The following is a 26,236-nucleotide window of genomic DNA, read 5'->3' on the forward strand; positions in this document are numbered from 1 at the left end:
TATCCCGCGTTTCCACTCTCAAGGCTGCTTTTTAGGGAACATCACAATATCTGAAAAGTTTTTTCCAGTGAAGAAACTGCGACCTTCTGAAGATTGTTTCACATTTCGTGGAACTGCAAATATTTATTATTAGGAATTTTCGGTTTCCACGTGAGTTTGTGATCGTGTCCGGGTGTTGCTGAGGAACACTACATTGACATTTCGTGTTATAGAGACATGAAGTTACTGAATGAGCTGATAAAACTACGGTAAGGTATCATTATATGGACACTAACTGCATTTATAATCTATATGAGTGGGGCAAAATGACGACGCAGATATTTAAAAGAAGATTTGAACCTCAGTTTGGAGATTAAACGTTTTATTTTTTTAATAGCATTTTTGCTCATTTGGTATCTATGACTTTAACGTACCTAAATGCAGCCGAAGGAGACCTGGAGGTGTTTGATCCGCATGACTTGAGGATTTTATCCTATAGGGGTTAAATGGTTCTGATAACGGACAGCAGGGATGGCGGAGGATCATCTCCAGGAAAAGTCAAACCACTTAAACATGTTAAGAGCGCCCAGAACTGTCCCACTATCGTGGAGGAATCACCTGATCGCGCGGGGGATGACGATTATGATGAATATCTCGGCACGTGCGAGGTGGATGAGGATATCGATGACTTGGATGACTTCTCAGAACTGTCGGATACCAGGAGTATCGTCTCAGACGACTCCTTTTATCCACCGGACGATGACTTTGCTGACTCCGAGAGAACACCTTCCCCGGAGGGTCCAGCACCGCTGACCTTTTTTCAAGCGTGTTGCAAAAACAACGCGCTCATAGTGAAACTCATGATTAGACAAGGTGTTACGGAGGAGGACGTTCAGGAGACGGACAGAAACAAAAGAGTAAGTAGTTTATGAACAGCAAACACAAATTAAATCAACTTAATGAAATTAAGTGTTTATTATAAGATACATTACAATGTTACGAAGTGTTTCACAACGATGTGATTCGTGAATCTATTGAGTCGGAGTTTTTTCAGTTAATCGGTTGAACCGTTCACAAAACCGGTATGAACGATTCGTTTACGGATTGGACTGAATCAGGGGGGTTGGAGTCGGTCAGAGTAAGTACATTAGATCTTTTCGGATCTGTCCGACTAATCCGGGATAACAACTCACTGGTCCAGGGTGCTGCCGTCTCGTTCGAACATTTTCGAATCGATTCTTAATGAGCCGAGAATCGATAATTGACTCATTTGGAGTCAAATGAGGATTTGACTGATGGGGAGAAGATAAATTACTTTAAAGCTGCAGTCCGTAACTTTTTTGATTAAAAATAATCCAAAACAATTTTTGAGCAAGTACATAACCAGTCAGTGTTCAAAACTATCTAATTATCTTGTCTCGATTCACAATGGTAAACTTGTAATAATGTTTTAAAATAAGAGCGACATGGTGGATTTCCACGGGAAATTCGAGCATGCAGCAGTTCATCTGTGTGTCATTATATCACGTCCGTAAACAGAAAGGAAGGAGTCCAGGCTAGTCGGTTTTATCACGTGAGGACGCTGCTGATAGCTGCACATTTATAGCCTGTTCTCACAGCAGCTGGAATAATTAAACTTATCATTTTGATGGTGGATTGTAATCCAGAAAGATCCAAATGACAATCATCAGTGACAACTGGAGATTCACCCGTAGTCAAAAATCAAAAGACTTTGGACTGTGGAGTGGCTACAGAAATTGAAATCTACAGGTAACTCTAATATACACATAGTCACGCAATGCTGATGTTGTTAACATTAAAGGTGCCCTAGAATTAAATATTGAATTTACCTCGGCATAGTTGAATAACAAGAGTTCAGTACATGGAAAAGACATACACCTCCTTCTTATATAAATCTCATTTGTTTAAACATTATGAAAGGCATTAGACAAGGGCAGCCAGTAACGTCTGGATGTGCACAGCTGAATCATCAGACTAGGTAAGCAAGCAATAACAACAGCGAAAAATGGCAGATGGAGCAATAATAACTGACATGATCCATGATATCATGATATTTTTAGTGATATTTGTAAATTGTCTTTCTAAATGTTTCGTTAGCATGTTGCTAATCTACTGTTAAATGTGGTTAAAGTTACCATCGTTTATTACTGTATTCACGGAGACAAGAGCCGTCACTATTTTCATTTTTAAACACTTGCAGTCTGTATAATTCATAAACACAACTTCATTCTTTATAAATCTCTCCAACAGTGTGTAATGTTAGCTTTAGTCACGGAGTACTATCAAACTCGTTCAGAATCAAATATAAACACCCAAATAAATACAATACTCACATGACCCGAAGCATACATGCAGCATACATGACGAACATCTTGTAAAGATCCATTTGAGGGTTATATTAGCTGTGTGAACTTTGTAAATGCACTGTATTATAGAGTCGCGAGCTCAATGGGCAGGGAGTGTGAGATTTAAAGGGCCAGCAGCCCCTGAATCGGTGCATAGTTAAAGATGCCCCAAAATAGGCAGTTAAAAATATTAATTAAAAAAAATCTATGGGGTATTTTGAGCTGAAACTTCAGACACATTCAGGGGACACCTTAGACTTATATTACATCTTGTAACCTTTAACAATTTATGAACAATATAACAGTAATAATAATTTGCACGGTTTGGCATGATCCGAGCTAAGCGATTGTTAGATTGATTACTTGTTCAGATGATATTTTCCAGTGAAAATTCTTATATTGGTCATACTTTCAAGACATAGAATCTGTGATTCTGAAGTTCAGTGTCCACACCGGTGCGGTGATTGACAGCAAACATTAGATTCGTCTGCGCTGACGAGCTGTGCTAACTGTGTGTGATAACTGTTCCACATATGACTGCAATTGCAGGTTTCAAACAGAGATGGTGACAAAGAGGAAAAATCACGGACTGCAGCTTTAACCAGAAATGTTACATATAAAACATGGGCTGCTGGAAATTTTACGAATTTTATGAGTCTTATTATCACACATACGAAACAGAACTAGTTTTAAATATTTTATTTTAATATTATTTGTAGGTGTAAATACCTTTTTAAAAAGATCTGGGAGCTTAATTAATTATGTATAAGTTTAAGATAAATTTTTATTTCTAAATTTAAAAATAAATTTAGCAATGCAAAGGCTGACCACTTTGATTATGTGGAGCCTCGAGGCTCTATCTTCTGCCAAAACTCAAATTAACATTTATATAACGTTCAAGATACCCATTTAAAGTAGCCTACTTAACCTAGTTTAATGGTGTTAGTCACAATAACTAATTCACACTGCCTCAACAAATGACATAACACACTGATCCAACAAAACCTAACACTTCTTGTTAGGGCAGTGTGATTGCTATTGTGGTGTGAATGTGGTAGCTTTATAACATTTCTCTAAAAAAAGTCTGCAAATGTCAGAAAGTCACACAATCAATTTTACATGAACATCAAGCATAAAGTTTCAGGTTTGATTCTGGCAGACTGCTGGGACCTCTAAGGCATGTGTTGTGGGATAATTGCATTGTATAAAAGCTAAACACGAAACACATGTAGTGCAAAGTGTATACGAATAATGCACAAATAATTTGCAGGCCTGGAGGGTTTAATAATAGAGTTGCACAGTCACAAGAACAAGCCTCTTGCCTTTACTCTTTCTAGCACAATCCTGGTTATTCCTCGCAAAAATGAGTCCCTGAGTGACATCACCTCCCAGAGCTTGAGGCCTCGACAGTTCAGAATGTATCATGTTACAACTTAAAAGCTTGGATTTTAGAGAATGTGTCTAAAAAATGTAAAATCGATACACTCCATAAAGAGGAGCTGATATGATGTCATGGCTAATGCAGTCCTGATAGCCTAACAGACAAAGCTCTAGAAGAATGACTAGAATGCTTATGAGGAACCCCAAGGGCTCCACTTCACACAGGCTGTTCTCTTATCTTGTCTCTCATCACTCTTCTGTACAGGACTGTTCAGAGCAACAGGCACAGGATTTCCCCACTAATAGTTTCAGCATGTGTTCTGTTCATCTGAGACCATCTCTGCATGGTGTAATGCTGTAAATGAGGTTATTAGTCAATGTCTCTTCCTGGGCCGAATGACATGGCAAATATATATAATATAAATAATAATAATAAAAAAATAATAATAATAATAAAAATATATATATATATATGTATTTGCGGACCAGAAGTAACCACTGTATAATATGTCATGTTTTTTAATGTGATTATATCACTAAACTTACATTATGAAGCATCCAAAAAATATCTAAGCAGTGCTTCTGATTTAAAGACCTCTTTTGAGTGTACTGTTAATATCATTACAGGATGCATAACATCTGCATTTTCAAGCCCATCTGTATTTTCCATTACTTATACATACATGCACATGACCCCTAACGTCCTGTTTACCATGCAACTAATATTACTAGGAGTTCAGTGCACTTGTTCTTGCAAACCTGTGGCTGGGCTGGATTGCATTTGTTGGAAGAAAAACAGTATAATACTATTAAACTACAACAACAAATATAACTGGCCTAGTGGGGAAGTAAATTTAGTCAGCTTAACTGACAACTCTCTGGCAGATTCAAGGCATTTCATTTACACTCTGCTGTGCAGGTAGTGCTTTCCAGTTGATGAATGCGTCAGGATCACTTTGAGCTCAGCACTGATGTAATATCAAGTCATTGATGGAACATCTGTGGATAAATGTTACCCACTGACCTGTTTTCTGGCACTTCAATGATTCACAGCCAGACTGACATGATATGATCAAATCCAGGCCAGCTTGCTCACACTTTTTTAGGGCAGCTTCTCTTTCAGTGTGTTTTTTCCCCCTACCAGTCTGTTATATACTATTGTTTATCCTAAAAACCTTGTCACCTTTAGTAAAACTTCTAGCGAATCAGTAATCTAATGTTCAAAACAAAACACTTTAATACTTAGTATAGTGCACAGTATAGTACAGTATTGAGATTATACTTTGCATTTCACACTCACAATTACGATATCCACAAATACACCCACAATGTTTTTTATTAAAAGTATCATAGACACCATATTTTGTCTTCATTGCCAAAGCTGAACTGGAGGACAAATCCTGTAACTCCTTTTTCATTCAATGGCTCACAAGGCTAATCCTTGCTATTTTAAGAATCAACCAGGCCACCGATTACCCCAACACATGTCTACATTTGTAATAAAACCAAGTATTCGATATAAAGGTGCAGACTAAGAGAAATGGGTTGTGTCCTAAATTAAATTTTAACAGTTTAATAAATCTGCCTATGAATTTAGTTTACAGTACAACTGTGTTGCTTTTTGACAGTGATATAAAACATATAAAAAAGTGAAAATGCAATTATTTCCGCAAAGGAACACTGAAAATGGAAATTATTTACTCACCCTCATGTCGTTCCACACTTGTATGCTGTTTTGTTGTTGTTGTTGCATACATTTTATGCATGAGACATTTTACACTTCTCTTTTATCATAGAACAATGGTTTATCCAAAAAGCACAATAAAAATAGTCCATACAATTCACGTGCAATATTACAAGATTTCTAAACCCATATAATACTTTTGTGCAGTAGCGGCTCCTGACTGTAAATTTTGGTAGGACAGATTCTGGGTCTTAGCTCTAGTTTATGATAAACATATTGTAAGCTTATATTCTAATCGCTGAACACATGCAGACACACTTTTGGCTGAGGTTGTGTTATTCAGCCTGAGGGTGGCGCTCTAATTTTGATTGACTTTAAGTACATAGAATGCTATCTTTGTAGAATTTACTGCCTCTGAATGTTGATTGTAGAATGTTTTGGAGGAATTCCGGTGAGGAAAAGAAAGTTATGTCTATTCTCAGAACAAACATAAAACAAACACGACAGAACTATAAAGGCTATGAGGATTTTTAACCTGAAGGATTTATACTTTAATAAATTTAATACACTTCTCCACATAGGAAAAACAGACATGCCAGCTAGTTACTGACCTGATGCAGAATATACATATAACTGAATCTGATTTATATCGTCTTGGTCTGGAGCAAGGTTTACGTAAGATAACATGAAAATAAGCGAGACAGTCTGAAATCTGCCCCAATCTGCTTTCTTTGCTACTGCAAATGTGTTTAACAAACTCACTTTCATAGCAGCCAAATAACATATAATTAGAGTTAAGAGCCCAGCTATAGGGGAACACCAATCACCATTATGGTGACTTGGAATGAAACACATTAGAGTTAAACCACTGTTAATTCTCAGAACTGTAAACGTCTAAAAGAAATAAAGTCAGTCTGATTAGTAGTAAGTGAAGCTGGCATTACTGTTCGTGGAGTTGTTTAATCCTCCTCTGCTGAGATCTTGAGAGATTTAATGTCTTTTAGCTTCAGTTGATTTCATCGAAGGCTGTGGCTGGCAGTCAGTTGTAGTTCTTGTGTTTTTGCTTATCTCTTTTTCTGTTCTCTTCTTTCCTTCAGTGATTATGCTTGTTAACAGGCTTATTAAGGCTGAGATAACTTGTGGCTCAGATAAGGTCCAGTTTAGGATTATTTCTTTGCTTTTGACTGACATTTGGCATTGCTATGGCTTGCTTGTGGCCAAACAGGAGCGGCCCACTCAAGGGTCATCATTCCATGCAGCTTGTGGGACAGACCATCATTCCACATGTGCCAGATGTAGAAAAGATCCAACACAATGTTGCTATCTGGGAAGCAAGTCACACAGGTTTGGAACGACATGAGGATGAGAAAATGATTTGGGTGAACTATCCCTTTAATTTGATAAATATTGTGACTGGATCATGGAGACGAGAATCTCAAAAGAAAGATTTGTTCACAAATTAACAAGGATTTCTAAATTTTGTTTTTTAAATGAACTCTTTATTTAAGTCATCCTTTATGGACTGATGCAACCTTTATTACGTTCATAGCTGGTATGACATAATTTAGTCAGGTTGATATTTCTGTTCTCTTTGCTCAAAGTCTCTTGAAAGAATATTTTGCAGAAGGACAAAAACCTGGAATGTTTTGAAGAGCCACTGTTTTTACACATTGACACAGTTATTCAAACATTAGCAAGAATATTATTATTATTACCAAAAATAATATTTTCTGCTCCCTGCTTTATAGGTGAAGTGTGTTACTTACATGCCTCTAGTGGCACCAAATGGAATTGAAAAATAAACTGGGTCTCATTTATTAACCGTGCATTCGCACAAATTTGCAACTTTCATACCAAAATTCATTCTAAATTTACGATCAACTGCAACCACATGTATGCAAAAAACATATTCTGGGTGGCCTTTTATATGTGTGTTGATATTAAAGGTGTTTATTGTGTTTGAACTAGTTTTAAGGATGGCACACCACTCGATGATCTTGCATGTACTCTCTTTTTAGAGGGCATCATATAGTATGTTTGTTAAAGGGTTAGTTCACCCAAAAATGAAAATTCTGTCATTTATTACTTACCCTCATGTCGTTTTACACCCGTAAGACCTTCATTAATATTTGGAACACAAATTAAGATATTTTAGTTGAAATCCGATGGCTCCGTGAGGCCTCCATAGGGAGCAATGTCACTTCCTCTGTCAAGATCCATAAAGGTACTAAAAACATTTTTAAATCAGTTCATGTGAGTACAGTGGTTCAATATTAATATTATAAAGCGACGAGAATATTTTTGGTGCGCCAAAAAACAAAATAACGACTTGTTTAGTGATGGCCGATTTCAAAACACTGCTTCAGGAAGATTCAGAGCATAAATGAATCAGTGTATCGAAACATGAATCGAATCACGGGTCAAACCGCCAAACTGCTGAAATCACGCGACTTTGGCGCTCCGAACTGCAGATTCGACACACTGATTCATTTATGCTCCGAATCTTCCTGAAGTAGTGTTTTGAAATCGGCCATCACTAAATAAATTGGCTATTTTTTGCCACACCAAAAGTATTCTCCTCGCTTTATAATATTAATATTGAGCCACTTTACGCACATGAACTGATTTAAATATGTTTTTAGTACCTTTATGGATCTTGACAGAGGACGTGACTTTGTCCCCAAAGGAGGCCTCACGGAGCCATCGGATTTCAACTAAAATATCTTAATTTGTGTTCCAAAGATTAACGAAGGTCTTACGGGTGTGGAACGGCATCAGAGTAAGTAATAAATGACAGAATTTTCAGTTTTGGGTGAACTAACCCTTTAAGAGTGGCGCAAGGCTGTAAAGGAAAGTTTGTGCAGAAAGCCCTTATATGGAGATGGTTTGGGCGTGTTTTATGCAAATTATTAACATTGGATTTGCGGTCGCTCATTTGGAATACTCCAAATTCATTAACATTAGAACAAGGTTAAGAATAAATATGTACATGTTGTGAATTGGGTGGAAATATTTAGTGAGAAGTTTTCCTGTGCATATAAATATGAATAATCCAGGCAATTATTAGTGAATGAGACCCAATGACTATTTCTAAACAGGTTTCTCCTGAACGGTCCTGCCCCAAATTCACATCATTGGTTGTGTCAGTGTAACTGGTTGGGATTCTCAAACAGAGCAATGTTTTGATAAGTGCCACAGAACCACAGCAAATGCCCTTTTTCAAGGGAATTAACCGGCTTACTCACAGTTGTCTCTGTATATTAAACTGGAAACATCAAGAAAAATGACAGGCTTCACTGTAAACACAAACAAACACACTTTCACCAGCATCTGACGTGCAGCAACTGGAAGCATTGTCATAGCCGTGTAAAATGAGCTTGTCCAGGGTTTATTTTTAGTCAGCAGCCTCCAGCTGTGTTTCAGTGTGATGAGAGGCTGCTGACACTTCGCTCTACACTGCTACTGTTCACACTTAAATAGGACAGACTGACTGTGAAGAGTGAAACAGACATGCCAGAGGTCTTCAGTAAAAAGCCCAAACATCAGCTTCACACTGTGAAATCGCAATGCAATTCAGGGTTGAAGCTGCTGCAGATTATAATTCAAAATTCACACGGCCAGCAACAAAGCCATGACTAGCTTTTTTCATTGATGTGCAATCCAAAATCTTTCTTAGTAAGCAGTGGTTATCCTGGATTTTTTGAGGTATAATTGATAAGGCTGGGTCCACAATATCAATAAATCAGTTTTAGTCAGTCTTCATATGATTAACCGATATCATTCTATCTGTAATATTTTAGTACTGCAGTAACTGACAGGATTCCTTGTATAGTTTACAGCTTTAGTTTTTCCCTAAGAAAAATTGACGTACTGTACCTGATATACAAAAAAATCAAAATCAAATCAAACTAAGAGCTTCTGAATCAGAATCTACTTGATTCCCGAAATCTGTGTCAATACCCAGCCCTTTTATTGAGACTGTTTTCTTCAAATTTATCAACTACTTGTAAATGTTTCTGGCCAGGGTGGAAACTTCTTCACAGTATCGCCTTGTGTGTGTGTTGACTTTGCAGACTGGACTAATAGTGGCATGCTACCAAGGGTACGTGGATGTTGTGATTGCTCTTTCCCAGTGTCCTCACCTGGATGTGAACTGGCAGGATAACGAGGGCAATACAGCCCTCACTACAGCTGCTCAGGCAGGTAAGAACAATCTGACAGCCTTAATACAATCCTGCACATATTTACATTTATATTGCCATCATAAAGTTTAAGTAACTAGTTTCTCAACAATGAAAGTAAATGGAGTGTGAAAACTTCAAAATATTACTAGAACTGAAATGCCGAGTGCACTAGAAAGGTTATGTATACAAAAGTTGACTGCTTTTCCATAAATCTCCTGAACAATTGCAGGTCACATCACAATCTCTAACTACCTACTCAACTACTTTCCCGGGCTTGACATCGAGAAGAGGAACTGCCATGGTTTCACCGCTCTGATGAAAGCTGCTATGCAGGGTCGAGTGGAATGTGTCAGAGCCCTGATGCTGGCAGGTACTCGAGCCTCAGATCACTGTGCAACAGACTGCCAGGAAACACTACAATGTAAAGCAGCTGTTACATGATTAGCTACAAGACAAGGATACAATACAGCGATAACATACCACAGATTTAATATTTTACCATATACTCATTCTTTTGCCATTCTGAATCCATATGCTCTTATTTTTTTCTGTGAAAAAAACCCCCAAATTGTTATGCAGCTTTTGGCATACAACAGGAGTTCATAGGCCTGACATTTTATTTAGAAAACAAAAATGTTCTGTCTACAAAGGATTATGGAATGCAAAAACTTTGAAGCTCAATATCTCAAAACTGCTCAGAATGCAGGTAGAACCAAAGACTATAGAATAACTTATTCCATACTCCTTTGTAGACAGCCTAAAATAGCTTTCATATTGAGATATTTGCATTCATCAGGGAGCCGCTTTCAAATGCGGGGTATTGAAATCGCATTTGAATGCGCACTCGCGTTTACTTTCACTATCACGCGTAACTCTGTAAATATGGAGCGGCAGCGACCGTTATCCAACTGAATTAAATGGTTTTTATTTAAATACAAAGCAAAATGACAGGAGAGTCATAATGTAAACGAAGCGGTGGCATATTCTTTCCTAATCATCCTAACACTCTGTCATGGCAACATCACGAGACTACTTTTCGCCTCGACGAGAAATCTCGTCACATATTAGTCTTGCGAGATCTCGTGCCATGAGATCTCGTCACACCCCTAGTAATTATTCTTTGAAAATTTATACTTTTATTACGGAAGAGGATTAGGGCCAAGCAATAATAAAAAATTAAAACCATCTTGAGATTAAAGTTGTAAAATTCAAGAAAAAACTTGTTAAATTTCGAGAAAAAAGTCGAAATAAAATGTTGAGACTAAACTCATTAAATTATGAGAAAAATGTCATTAAATTTTGAGAAAAAGTTGAGATAAAATGTTGAGAATAAAGTCATTAAATTATGAGAAAAAAGTTGTTAAATTACGAGAACAAATTCGTTAAATTATGAGAAAAAACTCGTTACATTTAGAGAAAAAAGTCGAGATAAAATGTTGAGAATAAAGTCATTTTTTAATGAGTTTATTCTCAACATTTTATCTCGACTTTTTTCTCGAAATTTAATGAGCTTTTTTTCTCGTAATTTAACGAGTTTATTCTCAACATTTTATCTTGACTTTTTTTCTCTAAATTTAACGACATTTTTCTCATAATTTAACGAATTTGTTCTTGTAATTTAGCGACTTTTTTTTCATAATTTAATGAGTTTTTTCTCAACACTTTATCTCAACTTTTTTCTCGAAATGTAACGATTTTTTTGTTCTCGTAATTTATCGACTTTTTTCTCGTAATTCAATGAGTTTATTCTCAACATTTTATCTCGACTTTTCTCAAAATTTAACGTTTTTTTTTTCTCGTAATTTAACGAGTTTATTCTCAACATTTTATCTTGACTTTTTTTCTCGAAATTTAACAACTTTAATCTCAAGATGGTTTTATTTTTTATTATTGCTTGGCCCTAATCCTCTTCCATATTTTATTCATGGAAAAAAATAATCACATAAGTTTAGAACAACGTGAGAGTCAGTAATTTCATTTTTGGCTAAAAAAAAACCCAAAAACTGAACATTTTTGTTTTCTAAATACAAAGTCCCAAAATGTACACAACTTAAAGAAAACATCACATAATGTAAATAATTTGTCACAGAATAAGAAAATGTGAATAACTCAATTTTGACAATTTTTTATTATTTTGTTTTTTTGCTATACTTTGATGATTTTATATAATGCATTTAATGTATTTTTTTTACAAACAATATTACTTATCATTAATTAATTTTGTTGCTTTTTACTGCTATTTTTCTTTTACCTGTGAAGCTGCATTTTATGTATAAAATTAGCCATCTACACAATATTTATTACAAAATATTATTATTATTAGCATTATTATTCTTTATTCCCTGAAAATCGTATGTCGCACATTTTCTGAAGATCATCTGTGAATGACAACAAATGGCTTTAAGACTTGCAGTGCAATAATGCAGTGCACAAGCCGTATACCACTTTTTTGAGGATTTAAAGAAAAAAAAGGTCATTATATGGCAAGAGTTATGTAATTATTCTTTGAAAATTGATACTTTTATTCATGGAAAAAAATAATCACATAAGTTTAGAACAACATGAGATTCAGTAATTTCATTTTTGGCTAAAACAAACAAAAAAAAAAACTAAACATCATTTTGTAGAATATTGTAATTTGGGCCTTTACTCCAATCACAATAGTGCATTTACTTTTTCTCATCAGGGGCTGATCTGAACGCCAGGGACAATGGGAGGAAGTTCACTGCGCGAGAGTGGGCCATCTTCACAAGCCGCTATGAGACTGCCTTTGCCATGACGCGGCTGATGCAGCAGCCGTGTGCGGATCAGTTCTGTGACACCTATCGGCTTGAGTGGCCCCTTCTGCCCGCGCTGGTGGCCAAAGCCCAGACGCCCAAAGGCTGCATTCAGAAGATGTCAGAGACAATACGTGACTTCTTTGACATCAGTAACGTCACAGAGGCTTCAGAGGATGGGGTTCTAGATCACATGGTGCGCATGACAACAGCACTGGGGAGTCCGTTCATCGCAACAGCATGTCGAACGGTGTGTCCCGAAAGCCCGCCCTGCGTGGGAAAACGGCGTTACTCTGTTCAGGAGATACTAAAGAAACAACGCATCGCGCAGCTGAAAGGTCTGGGACCAGAGCGCCTCGAGAATTACAAACGTCTTTTCCAGAACTCACGGGTCCTGCTGGTGCCCAAACCGAAAGATCGCCGTGCGAGTCTGCAGCCCCAGGCCCAATCAGATGTTTCTCCCTCCTCTGTGGCCATCCGCAGGACCAGTCTGCTCCCCTTACACCTGCTGAGGAGGAGCAGCGTTAGGCCAGGTATGGTGGTGCCCAAGCTCAGGATTACCAAGGCACCTACGCCAACCTACGTGCCGGAGAAAGCGCGTCGGAAAAGCAGCTGTAAAGAGGAACAGTTCCTTCAGATCCCCAAATGGAGATATAAAGAGCTTAAAGAGGAGCGAAAGAAAGCAGAGGAGGCGGAAAGGAAAAGACTGGAGGCCATAACGAAGAGACAGCTCTCTACAGGCAAAAGGAAATAAGTGTGTGCAAACATACTACTCAATATTTGATACTTGAAATGCAATTTTGATATTGGATGGAAATGTATTTTATTATTTATTGTTTTTTTTTTTTGTAAAAGACTACTTCATTTTTGTAATGTTAAATGCTTCTAAACTCATTTTTGCCCTCTTTAAAATGGGGGTAAAGTGATTGATTTAAAGAGAACAGCTCCTTTAATCTCTTTGCAGGAGCAACAGGAAGCTAGCCAATCAGATCAGCTATTATGGGTACACTACTAAACAAGATGCTATTGTATGTTTACATCCTTAAAATAGGACTATTTGACTTAGAGTTGTCCAAATGCTAGCTAGCATGGTCTCAGATTTAACCATATTTAATCATCATGAATGTATTTAACGAACATACATTTTCAGTACCTCATTTTTAATCATTGTAGGTATTTTGGCAGTAGCCATACCTGTATTTGCACACATTTCAGGGTGCGTTCACACTTGTAGTTCGGTTCATTTGGTCTGGACCAAGAAGAAAAAAAAAACATTTAGTCCTGGTCCGGTTAGCGTTCAGATTGGCAATTTTATCACCGAACCAAAAGATACCGAACCTAAAGGCATAGGGATACATTCACAACGTGATTGGTCGGATTTTATTGCCTATTTCGAGACGGAACTTACCGAACATCCAAAACAATGCTGTTTTCTGAGGTAAATGCGCTCGTTGTGTGTGTGTAGCGGTGCGTAACCTGCATGTGATGGTATTTGGCCGGTTGGAAACTCGTGAAGAGCTTATAAAATGTGTAAAGTAGTCAAAACACCGGCGGGAATCCATCCGTCACACACACACAAACGATTTGCTGTGTGGAGACGCGCGTCTGATGCCTGTGATGAGCAAACTCGCGTCTATGACGAGAAAAACCGACATGCGTGAGGATTCTGTCCTTTTTAGGGTCTCGTCTTCCTATTTTTGGTTCGGTTACATGTCTTTGGTCCGTGTTGCGTTCATATATCATTCGAACCGCACCAGAGTTCGTTTGGAAGCGGACCGAGACCCATCTTCTCAGCGGTCTCGGTCCGCTTGTTTGGTTCGCACCAGGGTGGCAGCGTTCACATATGTTCAAATGAACCGCACTAACCGAGCAATCGCACCAGGGTTCGTTTTAATCGAACCAAACATGACAAGTGTGAACGCAAATGCTACAATCACCAGCAAGTAATGAAAGACGGATCAGCATCTTGTTTGATATTTTCTATAGATGTATTTTACTACTAATTATTTATACTACCAAAGCACTCTAAGTTCAAGTTCTTTAATGACTATGTTCTGAAACTGTAACTGTTCAACAGAAAACATGCAATGTCTTTTACAAAATGGTATTTGCTACTAGGCTATATGGGGAGAGTGAGGTAAGATGTGCCACCCCCATAAACTCGCACACTAAATGAATGGCCTTTGCTTATTTAGCAAGGACCAGCAAACTTACACAGCTGCCTGTGATGAAGAGATACACTTAAAAAGGCTAAGCATTTTTTTGCATGTCATAGTAAATAGCAAGTCTATATGGCAGGTAAAATGAATGGCATAGCAAAATTATTCAGGTTTAAAAGTATATATTGTACAAACTACTGTTCAAAAATTTGACATCACTGAGATTTCTTTTTGAAAGAAACAGTTTACACAAAAACATTGATAATAATAGGAAATGTGACACTGAAGACTGGAGTAATGGTGCTGAAAATTTATCTTTACTTCACAGGAATAAATTACATTTTAAAATATATCAGAAAATGGTTATTTTAAATTGTAATAATATTTCACAATATTACTGTTTTACTGTATTTTTGATCAAATAACAATCCTAAACTTTTTTAACTTTAGTGTATCTTAGTAAACTAGTAGTTTAAAAATCACTTGAATTATTTAGCTAAGATGATCCATGAATTATTAAATCTTCGGTTACACTTTATTATTTATATTGTCCATGTTACAGTGTAATTATACATTTAAGTACTGAGTAATAATAATTAACTACATGTTCTTATTATAGGGTTAGGGTGTAGTCAAGTTTGATTGCATGTAATTAAGCACAATTTACAGTTATTACTATAGTAACTACATGTAACGTGTAACAAAGACACGATAAAATAAAGTGTTTCCATTTTTCCTAAAAAATATAGCTTTGGGGAAAGCTGTGCCAGAGGTTCAACTAATAGTGATACAATTACTATAATTTCAAAAACTGAAAATTATTATTAAATATTCAGAACATTTAATATAACCCCAGCTATCATGGTTAATGAAAATGCAAATAATGTGCAGCAAAATACTTGCAACGAGATTGTACATTACCTGATATTTCCCCCTTATTTATGTTATTTAATTTAAAATGCAAATTATTTCACAATTTGTTCTTGACATGTCACAACTTACCCCTAACATGGGCGAGATTGTTTAAAATTTTAAGGAAAAAGTGGCACAGCTTACCCCACTCCCTCTTATGGTTTCTAAAGAGCTAATAACAGTAAAACCAAATTCAAACATATTACAACAAACCTCAGGTATGAGCAGTTCTGTATGCAGAATAATACAATTTTTGATTAAAGTATGTGGAGCGATATCTGTTAGAAATGTCTTCTCACTGTCTCAAGAGCACCACTGTGCCTCAGATTACACAAAATACATAGACACACTTTAGACATTTTATATGGAAGTCAAGACCAGAACTGACCTAATGTCAGGTCACCTTGTTATCATGAAACAATACTGTGTTTACACTACATTAGGTTGTACTGAAATAACAAACCAAAAGTGATGACCAGCAATACTACACTTTGGAATAAAAAACTGCTTTATAATACTAGAGTGTGACTCCATTTGTTGAACTCTGAGCAGGAGTAAAGGTGAAGTACAGACCTTATTAAGCTATTGAGGTCACTGGTATGAGCTGACAGATGCTGAGGGATTTATCAGTCTGCAAGGTCAGCGCTTGCTTCAGGACAACATGAAGAACTATGAAGCGCCCTCTGCTGGAGAACCAAAGCACTGACGTGCGCTCTGCGGCAGGGTTGATAGCCTATCAAAGACAAATACACTGAGAGGACCTGAATGTCAGATAGACACAAGGGTTTGGGTCACTCTGAACCGGCTTCAAAGCCACTGCTCAATTTCCAGATTGCACGCTGTGGAAAAGTAAAACCTTGACCTGAAACGTGACCACTCGTAAAGGTTTAGCTGCCACTCAAGCTTTTGAGGTTCACCTTGAGGTTTGGCCAGCTGGTACCACAGAAATATTGCCGTTTCAGGCCCAGAACGTGGCGTGGGAACAACCCGAAGCCTGCGGCAGCTGCTGGCTCTTATCGACACCTGAGCGGAACACAAAGTGAACGGATAGGGACAGCAAGAGAGCTTGAGAAGACGAGATTATGAAAGAGAGGAAGAGAACGAGGCAAATCCTGAGTGGCATTGGGTTTGGCAGCTCAGAGCTGCATAGGCTGGAGGAGTCGGGGAGGAGAACAGGAAGCTGACGGCTTTTAGTCCATAGACCATGAAAACTAGGCCATGGGATTACACGTGAACTTTTCCTGCAGTTTATTGATATATTGCCCTCATTAACAATATTTAATAGGACAAAAGAGACATGGCAGTTGTTTTAATTTTTTATTACAGTGCTTGCAATGAGAGTATTGAAATCCCTCTACTTTTTACTCTCCACAAATTCAATTAAATCAGCTCAAATCGCTGTCATAAACATAAACAGCTAATATGGCATAAATAACATTGTGTGGTATGTTCTTTCTTGTATCTACTGATTCTACTGATTATTTTTCTTCTGGAAATGCAATTCTAGCATATAGTTTAAGCAAAGAGTACATGGAAATCCCTCTACTTTTTAGTCTTCACAAATTTCTGCAATAATATATAAGAAAATGTAAAATAGAAAAATGTGTATACTGTGTGTGTGTGTGTGTGTATGCGTGTGTATGTATACACACTGTGTGATTTTTTATCTATTTTTTATCTTCCTATTTCACTATCACTATTCATGTGCTCTCTTGCAATCACTGACTTTAGGGAAATGCAATTCTAGCATGTTTTTTTTTTTTTTTACCAAAAAATATTAACACTCTTCCTTTTATTCTCCATTACTTTTAGCAATTAATTCAGACTGAACTACTTAACATTAAAAATGGTTTTGTAGTCAATTTCAGCTTTATATGTCACTACTTAGTTTATATTTCCATCAGATAATGCAACTGTAGCTCATGAATGCGTTTTTAAGAGCAAAAAGGCGTGCATGGTTTTATATTAACTCTTTATTCAGATAACCACACCTAGTACCTAATGCCTAATATACAACATTCACCAAGTTCAAAAAAATGATTTATACAATTTACATCTCTCTGGAACTATTCATGTAAAACAAAATTAAAACAAAATAAAACACAGCTCCACATATCCCTCATGAAATGAACCCACAGAATTAACATGTTTCTGATTAGTGATTCGCAATGGAGCCTTCAATTTTAGTGTTGCAATGATTTACAGGTAAGAGAAAATGGAACGTTTGTCATGATACTGGGACACTTGCAGGCACAGACGGAAGGGGGTGTGGGGGGAGGGAATGCGTACGGAATGCTTGACGGCAAGAGATCCCTGGCAACCTGAGCAGGTGTTGGGGGTGGTGTGGTCCTGGCCCCGTGCGGGGGGGGGGGGGGGGCCGTGGTGGTCTAGAGCTGGGTTAATGGCTCACTTCCGAGGCTGGTGGATGTGCTGGTTGATGTGGTGGGCCTGAGGAAGCTTCTGTACTGAGGGCACAGGTTTCTGATGGGCCACCTGGGCAGCAGCAGGGGTGAAGTCTTTATCCCCCTGAGAAGGACAACCAATAACAACACAGCTAATTATAATTTGCGCATATGATAAGTGACATGACAAATGATCAGTGTGCAGTGAATCACTGATAAATATACAACAATCAGTCTTGGTCCTCTAATCTGATTGGCCGAGAGGTGTTCCAAGTGTGCTATAGAAACAAGCGCACAACCATCTTTAGAATTTTGTGTTTGAACTTCCATTTTTGTGGTAGATCTGTATATTTATGGCATCGCTGTTGAAGAGTAAATGGCTGGCGAAGTGGATTTATTTATTGTAGAGTTAAAGATAGTTATAAGCATTGTAAGGTTTGTAGCGGATGTCATAAATGTCAGTATACCGGTATTTTAAAATGAGCAGTTCATTCATAAATCTACAAGATCTTACCTTCAGGCTGTGGAAATATAAACCGGAAGACAGAACACAAGGAGCGCAGCGCTGAAAAGGGGCAGGGCTACATAAGGTCTATATATTGTAACAACACTGTAATGACTGTTTTCTGTGTTCCAGAGTTATTGTTGTTAACTAAAACTATTAAAAACATTTTTGTTAATAAAAATAAAGCTAAAATAAGATAAAGCAAAAATTAGAAATGTCATCTTGGCAACTAACTGGAACGAGTTAAAGTTGTAGCACTAAAATGAAAATCCAACTTGAAATTAGAGTTGTCAAAAGTACCGACTTCGGTGCTGAATTTTTAAAAACGTGACGCTTTGAGCGCTGTTAAGCAGATTAGTACACACCTCTGATTGGCTGTTGTGTTCATGCACTCAACATACGTCTGTGATTGGCTGCAATGATCAATGCACAGGAGCGTTTGAAAGCACATGGAAGTGTTTTGAAAGCGGAATGGTCCGCGATAGACACCTGCTTTCAAACGCTCCAACTGGTTACCTTTTGGAAAGGAACATAAAGTTACCATTCCTGCTCAGAACTAACCAGAACTAAAACAATTCTGCAATCTTGTGAGTGACACTGCTTAATTAATTAAGATTTATATCAAACGACAACAAAGTCATCTCTGTATGTGTTTTCCAGTTGCCATCTATTTAAATCTAAACTCTTTTTATGAGAGATTGAGAGCTCTTTGCCTTAGTTTATGTCTATTAACATGAAAAGGAAAGCAGCACACAGAAGCATCTGACATACAGCCAGATGATGCCCTGTGAGGACAAAAATCCTACACTAGAAGAAAGCAGCAGCCACAGAAATTCTTCAACATCACTTTAATCTGTATGAGAGAGCCTTTCAGAGCAAATATGTGAAGCTTTTGAAGTAGATTAAGGGGTGGACAGTCCAAGACAGTGTAACAAGCCAAGACTGAACACAAGTGTGGCATTTTTTCTATTTTCTGTCTGTTTACCAGCTTGCTGGAGGACTAAAAGAGCCTCAGATGTGAGTATTTAGAGAGGAAATGTTGCATAAATTGTGTCACTAGAAGCTGTTTAGATCACTTCAAAAGTAAAAGGAGGCCAATGCCCCAGTAAAAGGGCTCCATGTGCATCGTGACATCCTCTAGGGCCACTCATAATGGGCTGTGACATGTGTAATCAAACACCACGTTCTCTTACACATCTTGAGCATCCGACATGTTTACACTGAGGACCGTATATAATAAAATAGCAAACTCATAACGCTGCATGCTCATGCTGGTAAGCATGCACAGATGGATGCATTAAGTCACAGCCTCCATCGAAACATAATAAATCCTGAGACGCTGCCAATCCCATGGCGGCAGAATGGATTAAGGTCAGCTTGGGCTGGAATTGAACGAGCAGAGTGGACTCTATGTGGCGAGCCATTCAACAAACCCCATACAAAGTCTCCAGCACATCGGACTGTTGATATTATCTTAATATTATCTCAAGCAAGACTAAAACGGCTTTTATCTGAGCAAACTATCCATGTCTGAGCCTCAGGCTAGGGTTTCATGAGTGGTAGTTTTAGAGCAGGTTTAAAATGAATTTGGCACTGCTTTCAATTGTATAAAGGCCCATTCAATCCAGATGCAAATATTCATTTGCAGGGAAATGTTTGGATGTAAATAAGATGTTCCTATGGTCCTATTCAAAATGAGTATAAACATTTACATGCTAACAATGCAACATTTATATGTACAGCAGTCCAAAATGTTTTTAGACTGCAAGGAAAACTGACTGAGATATGAAATGTCTGAAATTTTTGTGTGTATACATTAATGTACTTAAGAAAATATTATTGTAATAATGTATATTTATAATTGAGTACCTTGTGTTAAATTAATCTGATTAAAACATACAACTGTGTTTGCCAATTCATTTGGATTTAAAATGCATCACGACAGCTTGTTTGATCTGCGCCCTGTCACGGTGTTTCTCTCATGGAGCAGTTTTCGTCTTCTCTTCTCTCTACTCTGTCGGCAGACCAGATGGTGCTTTTTTACTCATCCGTATCACCAATAGTACAGAGGAGAACCTGATGAAGATTCGGGTTTATGTCTTTGGTGTGAACAGACCTTTAGGAAACAATTTGTCTCACATTTGCTTTGAACAGGGCTTGAAATAAACCATCAAAAATGTTGGACCAGAGCCTTTGAGTTATGTAATCAATAAACATGTGTACCAACCTTAGTGACAACTCCTGAGACCACAACAGGCAGCTTTGGTGGGCTATAGAGAAAAGAGAAAAGACCACAGTTACAAACAGAAAGCAATGTCTTTAAAACAAAACAAACAAACATTTAAATATATGTGCTAGTTAATGAAGCATAAGCAAAACAGATGAGTGTTTGTGAAGGAAACCATTCTCTTATGTCAAACAGTAACCGATTGTAAATAAGCCTGTATATTAATCAGTCTCTGATTTTTTAGGATCATTAATTTTTCCACAGGGAATATGTGAAGGAGAACACAAACAACTCTGTAGTCTGGTAATGAATGAACCACTCATATTTCAGAAGGGGGAAAAAAACGTCCGTGGGTTCGTGGCCAGATTTGACTCAATAGTGCTGCCTTGTGTCCAGGCCAAAGACACCTTTAAACTGAATTTAGGCACAAGGTGAAGGCCAAATTTTAACCAGAGAACTGAGAAATGAGATGATGTTTCCAAACATAAACCATAAGAGATTGAATAAGGATTAAAATTAGACAGCAGCTAATGAGACATCTGCTTCAACAGAAATTTTTCCTGTAATGTCAATAAATATTTGAAAAAAAATATATATTTTTAATTAAATTATTATTAATATTCCGATTTAGATTATTGATATATAATAAGTATATAGCAAGGCTTTGTGACAAATCACCAGCGCTGTCCATCATCATATACAAATGTGTAATTAATAATTTTATCAATGCCAAGCTGACAGCAGTTTGTATGAAATCAAAGTGTGAGGCCTGCTCTGATTAGCTGAAGGTCATCATTATGGGCGCAGGAGCTTGGAGTAAAATTGAGCTCAATCAAAGATCTGACGTGTCTGTCAGCAGATGCCCTCTACTCCACAGAACTGCTGGAAGGAAGCGTATTCTCTGTGTGCGGACACGTGTCTAATCAGATACATGGATGGAATGCTAATGCAACAAATTAGCTACCGCACTGATGGAAACATCATCATATAGATTTCACATTCAGCATGTGTGATCGACATTTGCCAGGTTACCAATTACAGTGGGATTTGCATGATAATTATTCTTCTAATTGTAGCCTAACATGGTATACAATATCACTGATGAGTGAAACAAGATAATGAACAAGATATTGCCTATATAGCCATTTGCATATTGGGAAACATTAAAGGATTAGACCACTTTTAAATAAACTTTTCCTGATAATTTACTCACCCCCATGTCATACAAGATGTCTATGTCTTTCTTTCTTCAGTCGAAAAGAAATTAAAGTTTTTGATGAAAACATTCCAGGATTATTCTCCTTATAGTGGACTTCAATGGGCACCAAACAGTTGAAGGTCAAAATTAGTTTCAGTGCAGCTTCAAATTGTTCTACACGATCCCAGATGAGAAATAAGGGTCTTATCTAGTGAAACCATCACTCATTTTCTGAAATAAATTTGAAAATTATATAAGTTTTAACCTTAAATGCTCATTTTGAACTAGCTCTCTTCTTCTCCTCTATTTGAATTCCAGCAGTTTGAACTAATTGTTATATACTATTGAACTAGCATATTGCATATAAAAATGAGTTCAAACTTTGGCCTGTGGAGGGCAGTAATACACTTAGCAGCGTCTACACTGCTGGAATTCTAATAGAGGAGAAGAAGAGAGCTAGTTCAACATGAGCATTTAAGGTTAAAACTTATATAATTTTCTATTTTTTTTTTTTTTTCAGAAAATGAGCGATGGTTTCACTAGATAAGACCCTTATTTTTCATCTGGGACAGTGTAGAACAATTTGAAGCTGCACTGAAACTAATTTTGACCTTCAACTGTTTGGTGCCCATTGAAGTCCACTATAAGGAGAATAATCCTGGAATGTTTTCATCAAAAACTTTAATTTCTTTTCGACTGAAGAAAGAAAGACATGAACATCTTGGATGACATGGGGGTGAGTAAATTATCAGGAAAAGTTTATTTAAAAGTGGACTAATCCTTTAACCAATAGGTCGCATGGGATTGATGACGTTAACTGACAGACGGATGGCACTCGAACTGGGGTCGCCCAAATAGATATGTTGGAGCACTTGCCCAAACAGCTACGGCTTTGACAGAAAGGTGATTGCATTTTCTAAGATTTATTTTTGGAGCTTTTTTCCCTTTATTGTGATAGGACAGTACAGAGAAATAACAATAAGCAAACTGGGAGAGAAAGGAGGATGGGTTCGAGAAGGTCACCTGTAGCACAACCGAGCTGCATGTCAGAGTGCTGCCCACGTGAGAGTTATTACATTTTTATAAGATAAACTTACACAACAAAATCATGATATTCTGAACAATGTTTTAACTGTTTGTCCATACAATCAGAGCCTAAAATTAACACTCGCCAAGCTCCAAATGAGAGTAAAATTCGGTTTTGGTGAATATATGGAAGGGTGTCAATCGCCACTTGCAAAACCGTGAGAACATGAACGTTGCGAAAGTTTAAGCCTTGCCAATTTAAATATTCAAGGTCAAGAAGATGCCAAGTATCCTTGTAAACATTAACGCAATGTAATGAAACATTAAAGTGACAGCAGCCTAAAAAATCTGTTGCCGTCTGTGTTTTTAAATGTTAATCAAACAACAAAAGACAATAACAATAACTCATTGCTCTTGATTGAATAACTTTAATACAGATTTATCCACGTTTCATGGCTGGTAAAAAAATATTTATATTTAATTATATATATATATATATATATATATATATATATATATATATATATATATATATATATATATATATATATATATATATATATATATATTAAACCCCATTGACTTTCATTGTATGAACCCTCTGCAAAAGAAAAAGTCATACAGGTCCAGAGCTACATGACAGAAAATGATGAAAAAATTCATTTTTTGGGTGAATTATCACTTCAAGTCCTGGTTACTTCTCTAAACCTGTGTGAAAATGCACATGTGGAAAGAAGGGGGGAGTAAACGGAGGGGTCCGATGTAAAACCAGGTGCTCTAGGCAGTTGGTAAAGTACAAAATGGCCTATAAAAATTCCCAAGGGACAGGGAATTTACCGCCACCATCTGAGCACAGAGCAGAAACATGGCTCCAGGCTTGTGCAAGCCGTCAGCCTCAGAAATGACTCTCATTCATTTTCCAAAGCCAAGCGTTTCCCTTAAAGCACTAAGTCAAAAGAGAAGGTCAAGAGTGATAATTGACCTTGACAGGGAAAAAAGCTCAATCAAAGTAGAATAATAATGTCAAAGAGTTGAAGAGTGGCCATTTTCCAGTAGCCCTTCTCAAATACAACACTGTCTGTAGTACATTACACCACCGCTCGCACGCTGCAGGAAACCGAGCTATAAAAGGAGACAATTAAATTGTTATCACAGCGTGAGACACATCCTGATGTCTCAACATACTTAAAGCTGAACATAAATGAGGGCATTGTGAGAAGCGTGGGACTTCGTCTGTAATGCTGTGAAATCCAGAATATGTCAGAAGTTTGTGGCTTTCATCTTGCTGTGAGAAGGGAAGGAAACTCCAAAGATTCAAGACAGTGAAAGAGAGAGAGAGAGAGACTTGCCAAAGGGATAATCTCTCTTTGAGGCATAACAGTGCTGCTCAACCTGTCTCATAGCTTCCTATCTTTTAAAAGAGACAGCTGTATAATCTCAGATTAAACAGACACTCCTTTTTAAGGGCAAAAATCGATACAAATCTTATAAATCCCGTTTCCAAAAAAAAAAAGAAAGAAAAGATTTTAGAGATTTTAGGATCAAAAGTCAAGTTATTGAAATCACAGTGTGAATTAATTCAAAAAAGCAAACAGGATTATTTTTCCTAAACTGATATATGCTTGTTTAGAATTTGCTGAATGAAAGAGGATGAGAACGTAAAAACAGATAAGAAAGAAATGTTATCTATTGATTTCTCTCCTATGAAGGTCATTCAAAACCTTATGTGTTAGGATTGAACTTGGTGTACAGATAAGGATTTATCATACATAAAATGTTAATCAGGGGCATGTTTTAACCATATTTCCTTTCTTAGCAATACCATTCCTCTCCTGAGGGTGGCAGTGGTGTGCTTGATTTCAAATGAAGAAATCAGGCCAGAGATGTTGCAAGTACTTTAACTAGCCTAATTTAAGTAAAATCATAGATGGAAAAACATACTGAAATAGATTTCAGGGTAAATATCAAGGTCAATAACTCTTTAGAAGATGTAATTGTTCATCTTGAACAAAAACAATGTATTAGTTAAACCTCTCCTGGTAATATTGACAGTAAAAAACCAAGGCAGAATTTTATTGTGCATAAGAAAAGGCAGCTTTCTTATAAAAATAATAAAACAAACTTTAAGGCAATCAATCTATATCAATACATACATACACTACTGGTTAAAAGTTTGGAATAATTACTTTTTTTTTTTTTTTTTGTGAAAGAAGTCTAATGCTCACAAAGGCTGCATTTATTAAAATACCATTAAAACAGTAATGTTGTGAAATATCATTAAATTTTTTTATTTTAAAATGTAATTTATTCCTGTTATGGAAAGCTTTATTTTCAGCATCATTACTCCAGTCTTCAGTGTCACATGACCCTTCAGAAATAATTTAAAAAATCTGATTTGGCACTCCATTATTTGTGATGCTCAATTATTAATAATGGTCTTTATTATTATCATAATTTTGAAAACAGTATTTGTTGCTTATTATTTTTGTGGAAACCATGATCCCCAATTGAATCCCAACCATTGAATGGTATTATAGCACATTTCCACAAGCATATTAAGCAGTTTTCAACATTGATAATAATAATAATAAAAAAAAAAGTTTCTTGAACAGCAAATCAGCATATTAGAATGAGTTCTGAAAGAACATGTGACATTGAAGACTTCTTAGAAACTTTTTACTGTCTGTCTTCACCAATTTATGCCTTCTAGAAGCATATATTTTCTATACATGTATACAATGTGGGCCACAGAAGACTCCCTGTAGAGAGTAATGGAGGTTCTGTGTAGGAAGAGCGAGAACTGCTACAGTACATCCAATCAGCAAAGCCGGAGCAAAGGCGATTGCTGCAATTAACAAGTCAGCACAGACGCTCACAACTTGCTGTCGTCATGGCAACCACGCGGTATAGCTTTTATTTACTGATGAGCTAAATCAGGAGGAAACGGCAAAAATCGCTTGTCTGGAGCTGAGGGAATGAACCGTGAAAACAACGCAAAATTGGACCACACCTGAAGCTTCATGCTAGGCCTCTGCAGCAAACACAGGACTGAGTCTCAACATCAACAGAATATAAATACGGGGTGGACGGAGGAATGCATCTGCTCCTTTTTTGTATTTTCCACATCAATTTTGGTGTAAATAGTATAGTAAAACATGCAAAACAGAGCTCAGAGTACTACACTGTTATTGGCAGCTAAAACCTATAATAAAATTAAGCAAAATATGTAATAAATGAACACAAAGGCGTGATATGAGCAGGAGTTGAGTGTGTTAATGAGAGGTGTTAAAATCTGCTGAGCTTTCTGCAAAGGTCTGCATGTGCAGATTCTGTGTGGCCTGATGATAGGATAGAAAAACCACACACAGGTGGGCATGATACAGACACAATAGCGCTCTGATGAATGGCTTGCTATAATTACTATTATCCCCCCCCAA

At 37.0% G+C, this 26,236-nt stretch overlaps 2 protein-coding genes across 3 annotated transcripts in view; one reads left to right on the forward strand and one right to left on the reverse strand.

The window, feature by feature from the left end:
* Window positions 1-17,206, forward strand: ankrd33ba (ankyrin repeat domain 33ba). Its single transcript, XM_067378677.1, has 4 exons — window positions 1-896; window positions 9,483-9,612; window positions 9,823-9,963; window positions 12,280-17,206. Exons 1-4 carry the CDS (start codon window positions 486-488, stop codon window positions 13,122-13,124), a joined length of 1,527 nt encoding a protein of 508 aa, XP_067234778.1. The 5' UTR covers window positions 1-485; the 3' UTR covers window positions 13,125-17,206.
* The window catches only part of dap (death-associated protein), a 22,855-nt gene continuing 13,408 nt past the window's right edge, over window positions 16,790-26,236 (reverse strand). The window contains exons 4-5 of one of the 2 annotated variants that reach the window (XM_067378679.1): window positions 20,576-20,618; window positions 16,790-17,967 (exon numbers count right to left, since the gene is read on the reverse strand). In XM_067378679.1, coding sequence (XP_067234780.1) covers window positions 17,829-17,967; window positions 20,576-20,618 — 182 coding nt within the window. In that variant the 3' untranslated portion in view covers window positions 16,790-17,828. The remainder of the gene's footprint in view (window positions 17,968-20,575; window positions 20,619-26,236) is intronic. The other variant, XM_067378681.1, reaches the window with a different exon arrangement.

This window comes from Chanodichthys erythropterus, chromosome 23 (assembly GCF_024489055.1).
Source record: "Chanodichthys erythropterus isolate Z2021 chromosome 23, ASM2448905v1, whole genome shotgun sequence".
Classification (NCBI taxonomy): Eukaryota; Metazoa; Chordata; class Actinopteri; order Cypriniformes; family Xenocyprididae; genus Chanodichthys; species Chanodichthys erythropterus.